At 51.3% G+C, this 22,764-nt stretch overlaps 1 protein-coding gene across 16 annotated transcripts in view; it reads right to left on the minus strand.

Moving 5' to 3' along the window:
• LOC139372485 (FERM domain-containing protein 4A-like) overlaps positions 1–22,764 on the minus strand; it is a 150,703-nt gene that overhangs the window by 32,757 nt on the left and 95,182 nt on the right. For all 16 annotated transcript variants that reach the window (XM_071112278.1, XM_071112314.1, XM_071112263.1 and 13 more), the window contains exons 3-5: positions 8,031–8,125; positions 4,887–4,979; positions 1,728–1,812 (exon numbers count right to left, since the gene is read on the minus strand). In XM_071112278.1, coding sequence (XP_070968379.1) covers positions 1,728–1,812; positions 4,887–4,979; positions 8,031–8,125 — 273 coding nt within the window. The remainder of the gene's footprint in view (positions 1–1,727; positions 1,813–4,886; positions 4,980–8,030; positions 8,126–22,764) is intronic.

A 22,764-nucleotide genomic window follows, 5' to 3' on the forward strand; every position in this document is an offset into this window, starting at 1 on the left:
CATATTTTGTACTACAATATTTAATGATTGTACGAACAACTACACAGTGAAACTATCGGTATCTTGTGCGTGGGTGATCTAAATGAATGTTCCTATGGTATTTCATGATAAATGAGTTATTTAAACCAATGATTCTGCAAGTGCAAGGTTTCTTTAAAGATATGAATGCACAATGCAATGTTTTGAACATTGGACAGCCTGTGTTACAGGTGATGACCATTTTGAGTTTTGTGTCTAGAGTTGTGAAAAATGACCACAAGGTTCTGAAATTAGTGCCAAAGTGATTGTTAAAAACTGTAATACAACACTGAAATACATATTCATATAGGATAAAAACGTTTCTATCACAATGTCCCCAGTACTCTTTTCTCCATTGCTGTTTTCATTGTTTCATCTAAACTTCCCTCACTCCCTTCCTCCCCCTCCCTGATTTCTTGTCATTTCTTCATTGGGGGTTGTATGCTCTGCTTCAGCTCAGACATTACAGTGATTTCTTGTCCTTTCTTCATTGGGGGTTGTATGCTCTGCTTCAGCTCAGACATAACAGTGTGATGGGACTTATGGGGGCAGAATAGAATGAGGAAATGCATTGGTGACTTACAGAACAATTTTCTTAATGGTCTTTCTTTGTCTTTAATTCTCTCTCTGTCTTTCTCTTTGTCTCTCCATCCTGTTTAGTTAGACAGGCCCTACTAACACACACATTGAGGGAAGGAAGTGTGTGTGTGTGTGTGTGTGTGTGTGTGTGTGTGTGTGTGTGTGTGTGTGTGTGTGTGTGTGTGGATGACTAGTGACTGAAGGGGTCAGGTATGTAAGGAATGTCCTCTATATGATCCCTGGCAGTTAATTGGTTAAGAGATCAGACAGCAGAGTGAAACACAATACTGAATACATTACCACCCAGCATGGGCTCTCACCATGGAGCTGTGGCCTAGCAGTGTGTGTGTGTGTGTGTGTGTGTGGTCCAGTGTAGAACACACACTCCATACATGAAGACAGGAGATGACTGTATTAAAAATGACTCTATATCCACAACACAAATATAATGTCTTAAACGTATCCATGATTCATCAAATCAAATCAAATGCTATTGGTCACATACACATGTTTAGCAGATGTCATTGCAGGTGTAGCGAAATTCTTGTATCATGATTAACATTGACATAGTCTGTGTTATGTTTATTTTTGTGTCTTGTATCCATGTGTGCCTCGAGTAAAAATAGAGCTATTTTGGTCTATTGGAGTGTAAATGTAGACTTCACAGACAACCCTCACTTCACTTGAGTCTGTTGGACAGGGAGAGTTCTCCAGCCTCCCTTTATAAACACCTAGCATTAGGTGTGAAGTATTAGTTATGTGTTAGCATACGCTAAGCTGTCAGTGCTGGGTATGTATTAGGAAAAGCTACATGTGATGCTGGAGTGTTATCAGAAGCTTCGCTATCAGTGGATGCATTTTGTTAGCAGAGGCTGGGTAACACTTTCGGAGCTGGAGATAGCATAAGCTTAGCTAATGCTAAATCTGTTTCTAACAGGATGAATGGAACAGAGAGGAGACAGAGAGTGGTTTTACTGTCACACTGACCACCCAACAGCCCACATATACCCCCTGCTGGTAGAATTATGACATGACTGGAAAATTAAATCCTATATATATACATATATGTATATATTGGCATGCTATATCTAAGCATATCTAAGCATGAACCACAGGCCTGATGAACTTACCTTGTATATGCAGGACTTAGCATTGAGGAAGAAGAGTTCGATAGTAGCATTGTCCTTCAGGTAGGAAATACTCTCTATGTAAAACCTGTAACACATAGACAACAGAACACATGACTTTAGTTGAACATGCAGGAAATACTCTCTAAAACCTGTGATGAACAGAAACACAAAACACAGTACAACAGACAATGACAGAATGAGTTTAGATTTGATGTGTCTTGGAAACAGACAAAAAAGAAAAGAAGCTCATTCAATCTCGTTCCAGGCTACTATGTGTGTCAGAACTGCAGTGAACAGAGTGTCCACTAGGAGTCATCAGACATGAGGCTAACACACAGTTAATAAAACCTTCTCTGTCTGATACCTGGCAACCATCCAACACACACGCACACACACACACACACACAAACGCTGATGAACAAACACAGACACATCATCTACACCAACACACCACACACCGCAAATGTGCACACGATGCATTTCACACAATGGCTGGCTGGCTGGCTGGCTGGCTGGCTGGCTGGCTGGCTGGCTGGCTGGCTGGCTGGCTGGCTGCATCATCAGCAGAATGCAGGCAGAGAAACACAGGAACCATCAATAGAGAGATGGGAGCTACTATAACAGTAGAATCTAGTCTATATATAGAGAGATGGGAACACTGTAACAGTATAATGTAGTCTATATATATAGAGATGGGAGCACTAACAGTATAATGTAGTCTATATATAGAGAGATGGGAACACTGTAACAGTATAATGTAGTCTATATATAGAGAGATGGGAGCACTAACAGTATAATGTAGACTATATATAGAGAGATGGGAGCTACTGTAACAGTATAATGTAGTCTATATATAGAGAGATGGGAGCTACTGTAACAGTAGAATCTAGTCTATATATAGAGAGATGGGAGCACTAACAGTATAATGTAGTCTATATATAGAGAGATGGGAGCTACTGTAACAGTATAATGTAGTCTATATATATAGAGATGGGAACACTGTAACAGTATAATGTAGTCTATATATAGAGAGATGGGAGCACTAACAGTATAATGTAGTCTATATATAGAGAGATGGGAACACTGTAACAGTATAATGTAGTCTATATATAGAGAGATGGGAGCTACTGTAACAGTATAATGTAGTCTATATATAGAGAGATGGGAGCTACTGTAACAGTAGCTACTGTAACAGTAGAATAACAGTATAATGTAGTCTATATATAGAGAGATGGGAGCACTAACAGTATAATGTAGTCTATATATAGAGAGATGGGAGCACTAACAGTATAATGTAGTCTATATATAGAGAGATGGGAACACTGTAACAGTATAATGTAGTCTATATATAGAGAGATGGGAGCACTAACAGTATAATGTAGTCTATATATAGAGAGATGGGAACACTGTAACAGTATAATGTAGTATATATATAGAGAGATGGGAACACTGTAACAGTATAATGTAGTCTATATATAGAGAGATGGGTCGTTGTTACAGCTACTGTTTCCAAAACATGCACACACATGCTATGAAACCAATGCACAAGCACCGTGCACACAAGCATGCAAGCATGAAAGCACACACACAAACACACACTCACACTCACACACACACTCACACTCACACTGGGATGCTCTGGCAGGGAAGAGTGATAATGGATTCAGCTCTGACATTTAGACTGATTGCAGTTTCATCAGTCTGTCTCTGTGTTTAACTGTGTATCAGGATGTGTATGTGAGTGTGTGGTGTGTATAAATGCATTGTATTAATAAGCATTTCAATGCGTGTGTGTATTTGTGTGTGGGAATGTGGAGTGACTGGATATGTTATTAGTGGCTGGCTACAACAGAAGTAATCACAATAGTCATTCTATTGTATGCGCACTGATGGCTTACCCTGAACACAAGGCCATGTATTTGATAGTGATCTGTTACGTGAACAATACACCCAATGCAACAATACAATATCCATACACATGAAAACTATTATGGTAGGTTGAAATGACGTCATTACTGCACACCATTTTGGAGACACTTATCGTTAATGCCAATCAGTACAAACAACCATTCATCCGTTCTGTCTCCAATGCAGGTTGCTATGTACATTGCTAAGGAATGACAAGTCCCTATTTGATTTTTATTTTTTATTTCACCTTTATTTAACCAGGTAGGCTAGTTGAGAACAAGTTCTCATTTGCAACTGCGACCTGGCCAAGATAAAGCATAGCAGTGTGAACAGACAACACAAAGTTACACATGGAGTAAGTAAACAATTAACAAGTCAATAACACAGTAGAAAAGAAAAGGGGAGTCTATATACATTGTGTGCAAAATGCATGAGGAGGTAGGCGAATAATTACAATTTTGCAGGTTAATAACACTGGAGTGATAAATGATCAGATGGTCATGTACAGGTAGAGATATTGGTGTGCAAAAGAGCAGAAAAGTAAATAAATAAAAACAGTATGGGGATGAGGTAGGTAAAAGAGCCTATATGTCATCATAGGGATCTTTAAAGTACTGACCAACACTATTCAGCACGGTGTGTGTGTGTGTGTAGCGTTTCCACAGGTGCAAAGAAAGGTCAGACTCATTATCTTCAGATCCTGTACCTTTTCTTCCAACTACAATGGCTTTATGTAGACACAAACACGCACACACACACACACACACACACACACACACACACACACACACACACACACACACACACACACACACACACACACACACACACACACACACACACACACACACACACACACACAGACACTCACTCAGGATCTGTGTTATGTAAGAGAGCAGCCATTGTCAGAGCAGTACAAAGGGACTGGCAGGAGAAAGGAGTGGGTTTAGAACCCTGCTACTACAGGTCAGATCACAGCTGCAGCTTCACTTTACAGGGGGACATCCTCTTATATATCTGACACACACAGACACACACAGACACACTGAACATCATGCATGATAAATAGCTAGACAACTATTACTGAAATATGACTGGTGTTCTCTTACAGTATAACAAAGTTATTATCTGCCTTCTTCACAGAGTTAAGGTAGTGTGCAGGCATCTGTCTGACTAGGGGGCATGCCTGTGTTTCCTGCTGGAGGCTGTGTACTGTATGTACATGTGTGTTTTTCTATGATGTGACCATACCTGACACAGAAGTACAGTACGATGGGTCCAGACTTCTTGGGGAACTCGTGTTCTAGAACCCTTCGGTCCAACTGCAGCCAGCTGAAATGACCCCTGGAGACACAACAACCAATCGAATGTCAGCATACTGCACACCCAACCAATGAGGAGACAAACTCAGTACACTACAGACCTGACTGATTCAATAATGAATAGTACAGCCTAGCTCCCTGCGCTTCACACTCTACCCATCCTCTACCCATCCTCTCTCTTTCTTTCTCTCTGACAGGGATGAAAACTGCAGAGGCAGCTTGTCACCCTGGTAACTCTGCATGGAGTTATGGGCAACATGCAGCTCTTTCAGCTCTCAGACACAGAAACAACCAATCTACATCATAGAACTGAGGGACTGGCAGAGAAACAGAGAGACAGAACTGGGGTGTGTCTTTGTCACAGGAGGCTGGTAGCACCTTAATTGGGGAGGACGAGCTTGTGGTATTGGCTGGAGCGGAAACAGTGCAATGATATAATATACATCAAGAGGTATAAAATACCACAGACTGTCAGCCTCTACATAAATCAATAACCAACAGTATTCTAGGGAATAGCAGGCTGGGACAAGAGTGTATGACTGGAAATAAAAGTTATATATTTAAGCAATAAGGAAAGGGAAAGAGGGATACCTGGTCAGAATGCATTCAACTGAAATGCAATAAGGCCCGAGGGGGTGTGGTTTATACCACGGGTAAGGGCTGTTCTTACGCACGACACAACGCGGATTGCCTGGACACAGCCTTAGCCGTGGTATGTTGGCCATAAACCACAAACCCCTGAGGTGCCTTTTGCTATTATAAACTGGTTACCAACGTAATTAGATCAGTAAAAATAAAGGTTATGTCATAACCGTGGTATACGGTCTGTTATACCAAGGCTTTCAGCCAATCAGCATTCAGGGCTCAAACCACCCAGTTTATAATAATACTTTCATCTGTCATCCTCTGGGCTCACATCCTCACTCCCAAAATAACATAAAATGTCATCCTTACATTTTAAACATACATTTCTCAGTATATAATAAACAGGGTACGGTGTAGTTACATCCCATTCGAGGTGTGTAAGTGCTGGGGGAACAAAACCCTGCACATCACATATATCCCCAGGACCAGGACTACATCCATGGTGATGGTAGTGTATCTCCAGGACTACATCCATGGTGATGGTAGTGTATCTCCAGGACTACATCCATGGTGATGGTAGTGTATCTCCAGGACTACATCCATGGTGATGGTAGTGTATCTCCAGGACTACATCCATGGTGATGGTAGTGTATCTCCAGGACTACATCCATTGTGATGGTAGTGTATCCCCAGGACCAGGACTACATCCATGGTGATGGTAGTGTATCTCCAGGACTACATCCATTGTGATGGTAGTGTATCCCCAGGACCAGGACTACATCCATGGTGATGGTAGTGTATCCCCAGGACCAGGATTACATCCATGGTGATGGTAGTGTATCCCCAGGACCAGGACTACAACCATGGTGATGGTAGTGTATCCCCAGGACTACATCCATTGTGATGGTAGTGTATCCCCAGGACCAGGACTACATCCATGGTGATGGTAGTGTATCTCCAGGACTACATCCATTGTGATGGTAGTGTATCCCCAGGACCAGGACTACATCCATGGTGATGGTAGTGTATCCCCAGGACCAGGATTACATCCATGGTGATGGTAGTGTATCCCCAGGACTACATCCATGGTGATGGTAGTGTATCCCCAGGACCAGGACTACATCCATGGTGATGGTAGTGTATCCCCAGGACTACATCCATGGTGATGGTAGTGTATCCCCAGGACCAGGATTACATCCATGGTGATGGTAGTGTATCCCCAGGACCAGGATTACATCCATGGTGATGGTAGTGTATCCCCAGGACCAGGACTACATCCATGGTGATGGTAGTGTATCCCCAGGACCAGGACTACATCCATGGTGATGGTAGTGTATCCCCAGGACTACATCCATGGTGATGGTAGTGTATCCCCAGGACTACATCCATGGTGATGGTAGTGTATCCCCAGGACTACATCCATGGTGATGGTAGTGTATCTCCAGGACTACATCCATGGTGATGGTAGTGTATCTCCAGGACTACATCCATGGTGATGGTAGTGTATCTCCAGGATTACATCCATTGTGATGGTAGTGTATCCCCAGGACCAGGACTACATCCATGGTGATGGTAGTGTATCCCCAGGACCAGGACTACATCCATGGTGATGGTAGTGTATCCCCAGGACTACATCCATGGTGATGGTAGTGTATCCCCAGGACCAGGACTACATCCATGGTGATGGTAGTGTATCCCCAGGACCAGGACTACATCCATGGTGATGGTAGTGTATCCCCAGGACCAGCACTACATCCATGGTAATGGTAGTGTATCCCCAGGACCAGGACTACATCCATTGTGATGGTAGTGTATCCCCAGGACTACATCCATGGTGATGGTAGTGTATCCCCAGGACTACATCCATGGTGATGGTAGTGTATCCCCAGGACTACATCCATGGTGATGGTAGTGTATCCCCAGGACTACATCCATGGTGATGGTAGTGTATCCCCAGGACCAGGACTACATCCATGGTGATGGTAGTGTATCCCCAGGACCAGGACTACATCCATGGTGATGGTAGTGTATCCCCAGGACTACATCCATGGTGATGGTAGTGTATCCCCAGGACCAGGACTACATCCATGGTGATGGTAGTGTATCCCCAGGACCAGGACTACATCCATGGTGATGGTAGTGTATCCCCAGGACTACATCCATGGTGATGGTAGTGTATCCCCAGGACTACATCTATGGTGATGGTAGTGTATCCCAAGGACCAGGACTACATCCATGGTGATGGTAGTGTATCCCAAGGACCAGGACTACATCCATGGTGATGGTAGTGTATCCCCAGGACCAGGACTACATCCATTGTGATGGTAGTGTATCTCTAGGACTACATCCATGGTGATGGTAGTGTATCCCCAGGACCAGGACTACATCCATGGTGATGGTAGTGTATCCCCAGGACTACATCCATGGTGATGGTAGTGTATCCCCAGGACTACATCCATGGTGATTGTAGTGAACCAGAGGGACTTACGTTTCATCGGTGTAGGAGATGCCAAAGTATTCCTTCTCCTTCAGGTTGAAGTGGGAGGCCACCAGATCCAAAAGGTCCTTGGCCATCAGTTTGGGCTGCAGGGAAACACACACACACACACACGTAGGGTTAATATGGTGTGTGTGTGTATGGAGTCAGAGTGTGTGTGTGTGATTCTGTTTGTGTGTGTAAAGGTTATGTGTTAATCTGAGTGTGACTGTGTATTCTAATAGCTATTGGTCGTCTGAGAGTGACTGATGGAGGTGGGGGGGGGGGTCGTCTGAGAGTGACAGATGGAGGTGGGGGGAGGGTCGTCTGAGAGTGACAGATGGAGGTGGGGCGGTCGTCTGAGAGTGACTAATGGAGGTGGGGGGGTTGTCTGAGAGTGACAGATGGGGGTGAGGGTTATCTGAGAGTGACAGATGGAGGTGGGGGGGTCGTCTGAGAGTGACAGATGGGGGTGAGGGGGGGGAGTCATCTGAGAGTGACAGACGGAGGTGAGGGGGGGAGTCGTCTGAGAGTGACAGATGGAGGTGAGGGGGGGAGTCATCTGACAGTGACAGATGGAGGTGACGGGGAGTCATCTGAGAGTGACAGATGGAGGTGAGGGGGGGAGTAATCTGAGAGTGACAGATGTAGGTGAGGGAGGGAGTCGTCTGAGAGTGACAGATGGAGGTGAGGGGGGGAGTCGTCTGAGAGTGACAGATGGAGGTGACGGGGGGGAGTCGTATGAGAGTGACAGATGTAGGTGAGGGGGGGAGTCATCTGACAGTGAAAGATGGAGGTGACGGGGAGTCATCTGAGAGTGACAGATGGAGGTGAGGGGGGGAGTCATCTGAGAGTGACAGATGGAGTTAAGGGGGGCGTCATCTGACAGTGACAGATGTAGGTGAGGGGGGGAGTCATCTGACAGTGACAGATGGAGGTGAAGGGGGAGTCATCTGACAGTGACAGATGGAGGTGAGGGGGGGAGTCGTCTGAGAGTGACAGATGGAGGTGAGGGGGGGAGTTATTTGACTATGACAGATGGAGGATGAGGGGGCGAGTTGTCTGAGAGTGACAGATGGAGGTGAGGGGGGGAGTTTTCTGAGAGTGACAGATGGAGGTGAAGGGGGGAGTTGTCTGAGAGTGACAGATGGAGCGAGGGGGGGAGTTGTCTGACAGTGACAGATGGAGGTGAGGGCGGGAGTTGTCTGAGAGTGACAGATGGAGGTGAGGGGGGGAGTTGTCTGAGAGTGACAGATGGAGGTGAGGGGGGGAGTTGTCTGAGAGTGACTGATGGAGGTGAGGGGGGTCATCTGAGTGACAGATGGAGGTGGGGGGGTCGTCTGAGAGTGACTGATGGAGGTGAGGGGGGTCGTCTGAGAGTGACACATGGAGGTGGGGGGGTCATCTGAGAGTGACTGATGGAGGTGGGGGGGTCGTCTGAGAGTGACAGATAGAGGTGGGGGGGTCGTCTGAGAGTGACTGATGGAAGTGGGAGGGGGTCATCTGAGAGTGACAGATGGAGGTGGGGCGGTCGTCTGAGAGTGACTAATGGAGGTGGGGGGGTTGTCTGAGAGTGACAGATGGGGGTGAGGGTTATCTGAGAGTGACAGATGGAGGTGGGGGGGTCGTCTGAGAGTGACAGATGGGGACAGTGACAGATGGAGGTGACGGGGAGTCATCTGAGAGTGACAGATGTATTGACAGATGGAGGGGGAGGGGTCGTCTGAGAGTGACTGATGGAAGTGAGGGGGGAGTCATCTGACAGTGACAGATGTAGGTGAGGTGATGGAGGTGAGGGGGGAGTCATCTGACAATGACAGATGGAGGTGAGGGGGGGAGTCATCTGACAGTGACAGATGGAGGTGACGGGGAGTCATCTGAGAGTGACAGATGGAGGTGAGGGGGGAGTCATCTGACATTGACTGATGTAGGTGAGGGGGGGAGTAGTCTGAGAGTGACAGATGTAGGTGAGGGGGGAGTCATCTGACATTGACTGATGTAGGTGAGGGGGGGAGTCGTCTGAGAGTGATAGATGGAGGTGACGGGGGGGAGTCGTCTGAGAGTGACAGATGGAGGTGAGGGGGGGAGTCATCTGACAGTGACAGATGGAGGTGAGGGGGAGTCATCTGACAGTGACAGATGGAGGTGAGGGGGGTCGTCTGAGAGTGACTGATGGAGGTGAGGGGGGGAGTCATCTGAGAGTGACAGATGGAGGTTTGGGGGTCGTCTGAGAGTGACTGATGGAGATGAGGGGGGAGTCATCTGACATTGACTGATGGAGGTGAAGGGGGGGAGTCATCTGAGAGTGACTGATGGAGGTGAGGGGGGAGTCGTCTGAGAGTGACAGATGGAGGTGGGGGGGGAGTCATCTGACAGTGACAGATGGGGGTGAGGGCGGGAGTTGTCTGAGAGTGACAGATGGAGGTGAGGGGGGGGAGTCATCTGAGAGTGACAGACGGAGGTGAGGGGGGGAGTCATCTGACAGTGACAGATGGAGGTGACGGGGAGTCATCTGAGAGTGACAGATGGAGGTGAGGGGGGAGTCATCTGACATTGACTGATGTAGGTGAGGGGGGGAGTCATCTGAGAGTGACAGATGTAGGTGAGGGGGGGGAGTCATCTGACAGTGACAGATGGAGGTGAAGGGGGAGTCATCTGACAGTGACAGATGGAGGTGAGGGGGGGAGTCGTCTGAGAGTGACAGATGGAGGTGAGGGGGGGGAGTCATCTGACAGTGACAGATGGAGGTGAGTCAGAGTGACAGATGGAGGTGAGGGGGGGAGTCGTCTGAGAGTGACAGATGGAGGTGAGGGGGGGAGTTATTTGACTATGACAGATGGAGGATGAGGGGGCGAGTTGTCTGAGAGTGACAGATGGAGGTGTGAGTTTTCTGAGAGTGACAGATGGAGGTGAAGGGGGGAGTTGTCTGAGAGTGACAGATGGAGCGAGGGGGGGAGTTGTCTGACAGTGACAGATGGAGGTGAGGGCGGGAGTTGTCTGAGAGTGACAGATGGAGGTGAGGGGGGGAGTTGTCTGAGAGTGACAGATGACTGATGGAGGTGAGGGGGGTCGTCTGAGAGTGACACATGGAGGTGGGGGGGATGAGAGTGACTGATGGAGGTGGGGGGGTCGTCTGAGAGTGACAGATGGAGGTCATCTGAGAGTGACAGATGGAGGTGAGGGGGGGAGTCATCTGAGATTGACAGATGGAGGGGGAGGGGTCGTCTGAGAGTGACTGATGGAAGTGAGGGGGGAGTCATCTGACAGTGACAGATGTAGGTGAGGGGGGGTCGTCTGAGAGTGACTGATGGAAGTGAGGGGGGAGTCATCTGACAGTGACTGATGGAGGTAAAGGGGGGGAGTTGTCTGAGAGTGACTGATGGAGGTGAGGGGGGAGTCATCTGACAATGACAGATGGAGGTGAGGGGGGGAGTCATCTGGTGACAGAAGGTGGGGGAGTCATCTGAGAGTGACAGATGTAGGTGAAGGGGGGGAGTCATCTGAGAGTGACTGATGGAGGTGAGGGGGGAGTCGTCTGAGAGTGACAGATGGAGGTGAGGGGGGGAGTCATCTGACAGTGACAGATGGGGGTGAGGGCGGGAGTTGTCTGAGAGTGACAGATGGAGGGTGAGGGGGGGGAGTCATCTGAGAGTGACAGACGGAGGTGAGGGGGGGAGTCATCTGACAGTGACAGATGGAGGTGACGGGGAGTCATCTGAGAGTGACAGATGGAGGTGAGGGGGGAGTCATCTGACATTGACTGATGTAGGTGAGGGGGGGAGTCATCTGAGAGTGACAGATGTAGGTGAGGGGGGGAGTCATCTGACATTGACTGATGTAGGTGAGTGACAGATGGGGGAATCGTCTGAGAGTGACAGATGGAGGTGACGGGGAGTCATCAAAGAGTGACAGATGGAGGTGAGGGGGGGAGTCATCTGAGAGTGACAGATGGAGTTGAGGGGGGCGTCATCTGACAGTGACAGATGTAGGTGAGGCGGGGAGTCATCTGACAGTGACAGATGGAGGTGAAGGGGTAGTCATCTGACAGTGACAGATAGAGGTGAGGGGGGGAGTCGTCTGAGAGTGACAGATGGAGGTGGGGGGGGGAGTTATTTGACTATGACAGATGGAGGATGAGGGGGCGAGTTGTCTGAGAGTGACAGATGGAGGTGAAGGGGGGAGTTGTCTGAGAGTGACAGATGGAGGTGAGGGGGGGGAGTTGTCTGACATTGACAGATGGAGGTGAGGGCGGGAGTTGTCTGAGAGTGACAGATGGAGGTGAGGGGGGGAGTTCTCTGAGAGTGACAGATGGAGGTGAGGGGGGGAGTTGTCTGAGAGTGACTGATGGAGGTGAGGGGGGTCATCTGAGTGACAGATGGAGGTGGGGGGGGTCGTCTGAGAGTGACTGATGGAGGTGACGGGAGTCATCTGAGAGTGACAGATGGAGGTGAGGGGGGAGTCATCTGACATTGACTGATGTAGGTGAGGGGGGGAGTCGTCTGAGAGTGACAGATGTAGGTGAGGGGGGGAGTCGTCTGAGAGTGACAGATGGAGGTGAGGGGGGGGTCGTCTGACATTGACTGATGGAGGTGAAGGGGGGGAGTCATCTGAGAGTGACTGATGGAGGTGAGGGGGGAGTCGTCTGAGAGTGACAGATGGAGGTGAGGGGGGGAGTCATCTGACAGTGACAGATGGGGGTGAGGGCGGGAGTTGTCTGAGAGTGACAGATGGAGGTGAGGGGGGGAGTCATCTGAGAGTGACAGACGGAGGTGAGGGGGGAGTCGTCTGAGAGTGACAGATGGAGGTGAGGGGGGGAGTCATCTGACAGTGACAGATGGAGGTGACGGGGAGTCATCTGAGAGTGACAGATGGAGGTGAGGGGGGGAGTCATCTGAGAGTGACTGATGGAGGTGAAGGGGGGTCATCTGAGAGTGACTGATGGAGGTGAGGGGGGTCATCTGACAGTGACAGATGGAGGTGACGGGGAGTCATCTGAGAGTGACAGATGGAGGTGAGGGGGGGAGTCATCTGAGAGTGACAGATGTAGGTGAGGGAGGGAGTCGTCTGAGAGTGACAGATGGAGGTGAGGGGGGGAGTCATCTGAGAGTGACAGACGGAGGTGAGGGGGGGAGTCGTCTGAGAGTGACAGATGGAGGTGAGGGGGGGAGTCATCTGACAGTGACAGATGGAGGTGACGGGGAGTCATCTGAGAGTGACAGATGGAGGTGAGGGGGGGAGTAATCTGAGAGTGACAGATGTAGGTGAGGGAGGGAGTCGTCTGAGAGTGACAGATGGAGGTGAGGGGGGGAGTCGTCTGAGAGTGACAGATGGAGGTGAGGGGGGGAGTCATCTGACAGTGACAGATGGAGGTGACGGGGAGTCATCTGAGAGTGACAGATGGAGGTGAGGGGGGAGTCATCTGACATTGACTGATGTAGGTGAGGGGGGGAGTCATCTGAGAGTGACAGATGTAGGTGAGGGGGGGGAGTAATCTGACATTGACAGATGGAGGTGAGGGGGGGAGTCGTCTGAGAGTGACAGATGGAGGTGACGGGGGGGAGTCGTCTGAGAGTGACAGATGTAGGTGAGGGGGGGAGTCATCTGACAGTGACAGATGGAGGTGACGGGGAGTCATCAAAGAGTGACAGATGGAGGTGAGGGGGGGAGTCATCTGAGAGTGACAGATGGAGTTGAGGGGGGCGTCATCTGACAGTGACAGATGTAGGTGAGGCGGGGGGTCATCTGACAGTGACAGATGGAGGTGAAGGGGGGAGTCGTCTGAGAGTGACAGATGGAGGTGGGGGGGGGGGAGTTATTTGACTATGACAGATGGAGGATGAGGGGGCGAGTTGTCTGAGAGTGACAGATGGAGGTGAGGGGGGGAGTTGTCTGAGAGTGACAGATGGAGGTGAAGGGGGGAGTTGTCTGAGAGTGACAGATGGAGGTGAGGGGGGGAGTTGTCTGACAGTGACAGATGGAGGTGAGGGCGGGAGTTGTCTGAGAGTGACAGATGGAGGTGAGGGGGGGAGTTCTCTGAGAGTGACAGACGGAGGTGAGGGGGGGAGTCGTCTGAGAGTGACAGATGGAGGTGAGGGGGGGAGTCATCTGACAGTGACAGATGGAGGTGACGGGGAGTCATCTGAGAGTGACAGATGGAGGTGAGGGGGGGAGTAATCTGAGAGTGACAGTTGTAGGTGAGGGAGGGAGTCGTCTGAGAGTGACAGATGGAGGTGAGGGGGGGAGTCGTCTGAGAGTGACAGATGGAGGTGAGGGGGGGAGTCATCTGACAGTGACAGATGGAGGTGACGGGGAGTCATCTGAGAGTGACAGATGGAGGTGAGGGGGGAGTCATCTGACATTGACTGATGTAGGTGAGGGGGGTAGTCATCTGAGAGTGACAGATGTAGGTGAGGGGGGGGAGTCATCTGACATTGACAGATGGAGGTGAGGGGGGGAGTCGTCTGAGAGTGACAGATGGAGGTGACGGGGGGGAGTCGTCTGAGAGTGACAGATGTAGGTGAGGGGGGGAGTCATCTGACAGTGACAGATGGAGGTGACGGGGAGTCATCAAAGAGTGACAGATGGAGGTGAGGGGGGGAGTCATCTGAGAGTGACAGATGGAGTTGAGGGGGGCGTCATCTGACAGTGACAGATGTAGGTGAGGCGGGGGGTCATCTGACAGTGACAGATGGAGGTGAAGGGGGAGTCATCTGACAGTGACAGATAGAGGTGAGGGGGGGAGTCGTCTGAGAGTGACAGATGGAGGTGGGGGGGGGGAGTTATTTGACTATGACAGATGGAGGATGAGGGGGCGAGTTGTCTGAGAGTGACAGATGGAGGTGAGGGGGGGAGTTGTCTGAGAGTGACAGATGGAGGTGAAGGGGGGAGTTGTCTGAGAGTGACAGATGGAGGTGAGGGGGGGAGTTGTCTGACAGTGACAGATGGAGGTGAGGGCGGGAGTTGTCTGAGAGTGACAGATGGAGGTGAGGGGGGGGAGTTCTCTGAGAGTGACAGATGGAGGTGAGGGGGGGAGTTGTCTGAGAGTGACTGATGGAGGTTAGGGGGGTCATCTGAGTGACAGATGGAGGTGGGGGGGGGTCGTCTGAGAGTGACTGATGGAGGTGACGGGGAGTCATCTGAGAGTGACAGATGGAGGTGAGGGGGGAGTCATCTGACATTGACTGATGTAGGTGAGGGGGGGAGTCGTCTGAGAGTGACAGATGTAGGTGAGGGGGGGAGTCGTCTGAGAGTGACAGATGGAGATGAGGGGGGAGTCATCTGACATTGACTGATGTAGGTGAAGGGGGGGAGTCATCTGAGAGTGACTGATGGAGGTGAGGGGGGAGTCGTCTGAGAGTGACAGATGGAGGTGAGGGGGGAGTCATCTGACAGTGACAGATGGAGGTGAGGGGGGGAGTCGTCTGAGAGTGACAGATGGAGGTGAGGGGGGGAGTCATCTGACAGTGACAGATGGAGGTGACGGGGAGTCATCTGAGAGTGACAGATGGAGGTGAGGGGGGGAGTAATCTGAGAGTGACAGATGTAGGTGAGGGAGGGAGTCGTCTGAGAGTGACAGATGGAGGTGAGGGGGGGAGTCGTCTGAGAGTGACAGATGGAGGTGAGGGGGGGAGTCATCTGACAGTGACAGATGGAGGTGACGGGGAGTCATCTGAGAGTGACAGATGGAGGTGAGGGGGGAGTCATCTGACATTGACTGATGTAGGTGAGGGGGGGAGTCATCTGAGAGTGACAGATGTAGGTGAGGGGGGGAGTAATCTGACATTGACAGATGGAGGTGAGGGGGGGAGTCGTCTGAGAGTGACAGATGGAGGTGACGGGGGGGAGTCGTCTGAGAGTGACAGATGTAGGTGAGGGGGGGAGTCATCTGACAGTGACAGATGGAGGTGACGGGGAGTCATCAAAGAGTGACAGATGGAGGTGAGGGGGGGAGTCATCTGAGAGTGACAGATGGAGTTGAGGGGGGCGTCATCTGACAGTGACAGATGTAGGTGAGGCGGGGGGTCATCTGACAGTGACAGATGGAGGTGAAGGGGGAGTCATCTGACAGTGACAGATAGAGGTGAGGGGGGGAGTCGTCTGAGAGTGACAGATGGAGGTGGGGGGGGGGAGTTATTTGACTATGACAGATGGAGGATGAGGGGGCGAGTTGTCTGAGAGTGACAGATGGAGGTGAGGGGGGGAGTTGTCTGAGAGTGACAGATGGAGGTGAAGGGGGGAGTTGTCTGAGAGTGACAGATGGAGGTGAGGGGGGGAGTTGTCTGACAGTGACAGATGGAGGTGAGGGCGGGAGTTGTCTGAGAGTGACAGATGGAGGTGAGGGGGGGAGTTCTCTGAGAGTGACAGACGGAGGTGAGGGGGGGAGTCGTCTGAGAGTGACAGATGGAGGTGAGGGGGGGAGTCATCTGACAGTGACAGATGGAGGTGACGGGGAGTCATCTGAGAGTGACAGATGGAGGTGAGGGGGGGAGTAATCTGAGAGTGACAGTTGTAGGTGAGGGAGGGAGTCGTCTGAGAGTGACAGATGGAGGTGAGGGGGGGAGTCGTCTGAGAGTGACAGATGGAGGTGAGGGGGGGAGTCATCTGACAGTGACAGATGGAGGTGACGGGGAGTCATCTGAGAGTGACAGATGGAGGTGAGGGGGGAGTCATCTGACATTGACTGATGTAGGTGAGGGGGGTAGTCATCTGAGAGTGACAGATGTAGGTGAGGGGGGGGAGTCATCTGACATTGACAGATGGAGGTGAGGGGGGGAGTCGTCTGAGAGTGACAGATGGAGGTGACGGGGGGGAGTCGTCTGAGAGTGACAGATGTAGGTGAGGGGGGGAGTCATCTGACAGTGACAGATGGAGGTGACGGGGAGTCATCAAAGAGTGACAGATGGAGGTGAGGGGGGGAGTCATCTGAGAGTGACAGATGGAGTTGAGGGGGGCGTCATCTGACAGTGACAGATGTAGGTGAGGCGGGGGGTCATCTGACAGTGACAGATGGAGGTGAAGGGGGAGTCATCTGACAGTGACAGATAGAGGTGAGGGGGGGAGTCGTCTGAGAGTGACAGATGGAGGTGGGGGGGGGGAGTTATTTGACTATGACAGATGGAGGATGAGGGGGCGAGTTGTCTGAGAGTGACAGATGGAGGTGAGGGGGGGAGATGTCTGAGAGTGACAGATGGAGGTGAAGGGGGGAGTTGTCTGAGAGTGACAGATGGAGGTGAGGGGGGGAGTTGTCTGACAGTGACAGATGGAGGTGAGGGCGGGAGTTGTCTGAGAGTGACAGATGGAGGTGAGGGGGGGGAGTTCTCTGAGAGTGACAGATGGAGGTGAGGGGGGGAGTTGTCTGAGAGTGACTGATGGAGGTGAGGGGGGTCATCTGAGTGACAGATGGAGGTGGGGGGGGTCGTCTGAGAGTGACTGATGGAGGTGACGGGGAGTCATCTGAGAGTGACAGATGGAGGTGAGGGGGGAGTCATCTGACATTGACTGATGTAGGTGAGGGGGGGAGTCGTCTGAGAGTGACAGATGTAGGTGAGGGGGGGAGTCGTCTGAGAGTGACAGATGGAGATGAGGGGGGAGTCATCTGACATTGACTGATGTAGGTGAAGGGGGGGAGTCATCTGAGAGTGACTGATGGAGGTGAGGGGGGAGTCGTCTGAGAGTGACAGATGGAGGTGAGGGGGGAGTCATCTGACAGTGACAGATGGAGGTGAGGGGGGAGTCATCTGAGAGTGACTGATGGAGGTGAGGGGGGAGTCGTCTGAGAGTGACAGATGTAGGTGAGAGGGGGAGTCGTCTGAGAGTGACAGATGGAGGTGAGGGGGGGAGTCATCTGACAGTGACAGATGGAGAGGAGGGGGGAGTCATCTGACAGTGACAGATGGAGGTGACGGGGAGTCATCGGAGAGTGACAGATGGAGGTGAGGGGGGAGTCATCTGACATTGACTGATGTAGGTGAGGGGGGGAGTCGTCTGAGAGTGACAGATGTAGGTGAGGGGGGGAGTCATCTGACATTGACTGATGTAGGTGAGGGGGGAGTCGTCTGAGAGTGACAGATGTAGGTGAGAGGGGGAGTCGTCTGAGAGTGACAGATGGAGGTGAGGGGGGGAGTCATCTGACAGTGACAGATGGAGGTGAGGGGGGAGTCATCTGACAGTGACATATGGAGGTGACGGGGAGTCATCTGTGAGTGACAGATGGAGGTGAGGGGGGAGTCATCTGACATTGACTGATGTAGGTGAGGGGGGGAGTCGTCTGAGAGTGACAGATGTAGGTGAGGGGGGGAGTCATCTGACATTGACTGATGTAGGTGAGGGGGGGAGTCATCTGAGAGTGACAGATGGAGGTGACGGGGGGGGAGTCGTCTGAGAGTGACAGATGTAGGTGAGGGGGGGAGTCATCTGACAGTGACAGATGGAGGTGAGGGGGAGTCATCTGACAGTGACAGATGGAGGTGAGGGGGGTCGTCTGAGAGTGACTGATGGAGGTGAGGGGGGGAGTCATCTGAGAGTGACAGATGGAGGTTTGGGGGTCGTCTGAGTGTGACTGATGGAAGTGAGGGGGGAGTCATCTGACAGTGACAGATGTAGGTGAGGGGGGGTCGTCTGAGAGTGACTGATGGAAGTGAGGGGGGAGTCATCTGACAGTGACTGATGGAGGTGAAGGGGGGAGTCATCTGAGAGTGACTGATGGAGGTGAGGGGGGAGTCGTCTGAGAGTGACAGATGTAGGTGAGAGGGGGAGTCGTCTGAGAGTGACAGATGGAGGTGAGGGGGGAGTCATCTGACAGTGACAGATGGAGGTGAGGGGGGGAGTCATCTGACAGTGACAGATGGAGGTGACGGGGGGGAGTCGTCTGAGAGTGACAGATGTAGGTGAGGGGTGGAGTCATCTGACAGTGACAGATGGAGGTGACGGGGAGTCATCTGAGAGTGACAGATGGAGGTGAGGGGGGGAGTCATCTGAGAGTGACAGATGGAGTTAAGGGGGGCGTCATCTGACAGTGACAGATGTAGGTGAGGGGGGGAGTCATCTGACAGTGACAGATGGAGGTGAAGGGGGAGTCATCTGACAGTGACAGATGGAGGTGAGGGGGGAGTCGTCTGAGAGTGACAGATGGAGGTGAGGGGGGGAGTTGACAGTGACAGATGGAGGTGACTATGACAGATGGAGGATGAGGGGGCGAGTCATCTGAGAGTGACAGATGGAGGTGAGGGGGGAGTCATCTGACATTGACTGATGTAGGTGAGGGGGGGAGTCGTCTGAGAGTGACAGATGGAGGTGACGGGGGGGAGTCGTCTGAGAGTGACAGATGTAGGTGAGGGGGGGAGTCATCTGACAGTGAAAGATGGAGGTGACGGGGAGTCATCTGAGAGTGACAGATGGAGGTGAGGGGGGGAGTCATCTGAGAGTGACAGATGGAGTTGAGGGGGGCGTCATCTGACAGTGACAGATGTAGGTGAGGGGGGGAGTCATCTGACAGTGACAGATGGAGGTGAAGGGGGAGTCATCTGACAGTGACAGATGAGGTGAGGGGCGGGGAGTTGTCTGAGAGTGACAGATGGAGGTGAGGGGGGGAGTTATTTGACTATGACAGATGGAGGATGAGGGGGCGAGTTGTCTGAGAGTGACAGATGGAGGTGAGGGGGGGAGTTATCTGAGAGTGACAGATGGAGGTGAAGGGGGGAGTCGTCTGAGAGTGACAGATGGAGGTGAGGGGGGGAGTTGTCTGACAGTGACAGATGGGGGTGAGGGCGGGAGTTGTCTGAGAGTGACAGATGTAGGTGAGGGGGGGGGAGTTCTCTGAGAGTGACAGATGGAGGTGAGGGGGGGGAGTCATCTGAGAGTGACAGACGGAGGTGAGGGGGGGAGTCGTCTGAGAGTGACAGATGGAGGTGAGGGGGGTCGTCTGAGAGTGACTGATGGAGGTGAGGGGGGGGAATCATCTGAGAGTGACAGATGGAGGTGGGTGGGTCGTCTGAGAGTGACTGATGGAAGTGAGGGGGGAGTCATCTGACAGTGACTGATGGAGGTGAAGGGGGGGAGTCATCTGAGAGTGACTGATGGAGGTGAGGGGGGAGTCGTCTGAGAGTGACAGATGTAGGTGAGAGGGGGAGTCGTCTGAGAGTGACAGATGGAGGTGAGGGGGGGAGTCATCTGACAGTGACAAATGGAGGTGAGGGGGGGAGTCATCTGACAGTGACAGATGGAGGTGACGGGGAGTCATCTGAGAGTGACAGATGGAGGTGAGGGGGAGTCATCTGACATTGACTGATGTAGGTGAGGGGGGGAGTAGTCTGAGAGTGACAGATGTAGGTGAGGGGGGGAGTCATCTGACATTGACTGATGTAGGTGAGGGGGGAGTCATCTGACAGTGACAGATGGAGGTTACGGGGAGTCATCTGAGAGTGACAGATGGAGGTGAGGGGGGAGTCATCTGACATTGACTGATGTAGGTGAGGGGGGGAGTCGTCTGAGAGTGACAGATGTAGGTGAGGGGGGGAGTCATCTGACATTGACTGATGTAGGTGAGGGGGGGAGTCATCTGACAGTGACAGATGGAGGTGAGGGGGGAGTCATCTGACAGTGACAGATATAGGTGAGGGGGGGAGTCGTCTGAGCGTGACAGATGGAGGTGAGGGGGGGAGTTATCTGACTATGACAGATGGAGGTGAGGGGGCGAGTTGTCTGAGAGTGACAGATGGAGATGAGGGGGGGAGTTGTCTGAGAGTGACAGATGGAGGTGAAGGGGGGAGTTGTCTGAGAGTGACAGATGGAGGTGAGGGGGGAGTTGTCTGAGAGTGACAGATGGAGGTGAGGGGGGAGTTGTCTGAGAGTGACTGATGGAGGTCATCTGAGAGTGACAGATGGAGGTGAAGGGGGGTCATCTGAGAGTGACAGATGGAGGTGAAGGGGGGAGTCATCTGAGAGTGACAGATGGACAGATGGAAGTGAAGGGGGGAGTCATCTGAGAGTGACTGATGGAGGTGAGGGGGGGTCATCTGAGAGTGACTGATGGAGGTGAAGGGGGGAGTCATCTGAGAGTGACAGATGAAGGTGAGGGGGGGTCATCTGAGAGTGACAGATGGAAGTGAAGGGGGGAGTCATCTGAGAGTGACTGATGGAGGTGAGGGGGGGTCATCTGAGAGTGACTGATCGAGGTGAGGGGGGGAGTCATCTGAGAGTGACTGATGGAGGTGAAGGGGGGTCATCTGAGAGTGACTGATGGAGGTGAGGGGGGTCATCTGAGAGTGACTGATGGAGGTGAGGGGGGGGGGTCATCTGAGAGTGACTGATGGAGGTGAGGGGGGTCATCTGAGAGTGACAGATGGAAGTGAAGGGGGGTCATCTGAGAGTGACTGATGGAGGTGAGGGGGGGTCATCTGAGAGTGACTGATGGAGGTGAGGGGGGTCATCTGAGAGTGACTGATGGCGGTGAGGGGGGTCATCTGAGAGTGACTGATGGGGGTGAGGGGGGGTCATCTGAGAGTGACAGATGTGTAAGTGTTGCTGACAGTGTAGGTGCGCATTCTCTCTCTATCCGATCTACACTCCCACTGCAGAGTCACAGGAATAAGTAGAGAACTGTACCACAATATCAAGGTGGGGTCTCACTCTTTGTTAACAACAGAGACTATCTTACTCTGCGAGGGCCAGTGTGGGTGCAAGCCTTTGCTTCATCTAAGAGCAGTAAAACAGCTGATTCAACTAATCAACTAATCAAAGCCTCTGTCACAATGACTTCACATGTTCAGCCACTGAACATGTGAAGTCATTGTGACAGAGGCTATGACGCATCATTGAAGGCTGCAGGCCAAGACCATGCCAGCACACTAACTGATGTAATGAGAGTCGGAGAGGAGAAGTCAGACAGAGAGAGAAGAAATCTAAACGAACTGAGATAAAAAAGAGAAGGAGAGGGCTGAAGGGAATGAGGGAAGAGAGCATGTGAAAGAACAAGAAAATGAAAAACAGAAAAGGAGAAAGAGGGAGAGAAATATAAAGAGAAAAGAGACTGTCACACACAGTGCTGCCATATGTATGTGGTAGGGATTTTTAGAGAGAGAACCCCACCCTGAGGTTAAGCATGGGTGTGTCTCTGCTTGGCTACACACTGACAGCACAGCATCTCTCTCTCTCACACACACACACACACACACACACACACACACACACACACACACACACACACACACACACACACACACACACACACACACACACACACACACACACACACACACACACACACACACACACTGCAAGCATGGACACATTGCACACACACACATAAAAAAGAACTACACCTACACAAGGATACTGCTACACAGAAAGACACTGGAGAGAGAGAGACAGAGAGAGAGAGAGAGAGAGAGAGCGAGAGAGAGAGAGATCTAAAGTAGATATAAACCAGGGATACTAACTACTATTAGAGAAGATCCGGTCACACACATTTCCTAGGTTGCGAAGGTCTGGATGGATATTGTCATTTATTGGAACAGTAACAAACCTCACAAGCTCATTTCCTGTCATTCTACATGTTGCCATGTATTATGTGTGTTCATATAATCCCTGAGTGACTCCAAAAAATCAATGGAGGCGCCCTGGGGGTCGAGGCCCCTGGGCACATAATCTGGCCATGATAACACTACCTATCTAGGTAACACTGGTCATTTCTGACAGGTTCTAGATAGCTCTCTAAGGTCTGTAAGTGAATGACATAACAAGATGAAAA

The sequence above is a fragment of the Oncorhynchus clarkii genome, chromosome 2, assembly GCF_045791955.1.
Source record: "Oncorhynchus clarkii lewisi isolate Uvic-CL-2024 chromosome 2, UVic_Ocla_1.0, whole genome shotgun sequence".
In the NCBI taxonomy this organism is placed as follows: Eukaryota; Metazoa; Chordata; class Actinopteri; order Salmoniformes; family Salmonidae; genus Oncorhynchus; species Oncorhynchus clarkii.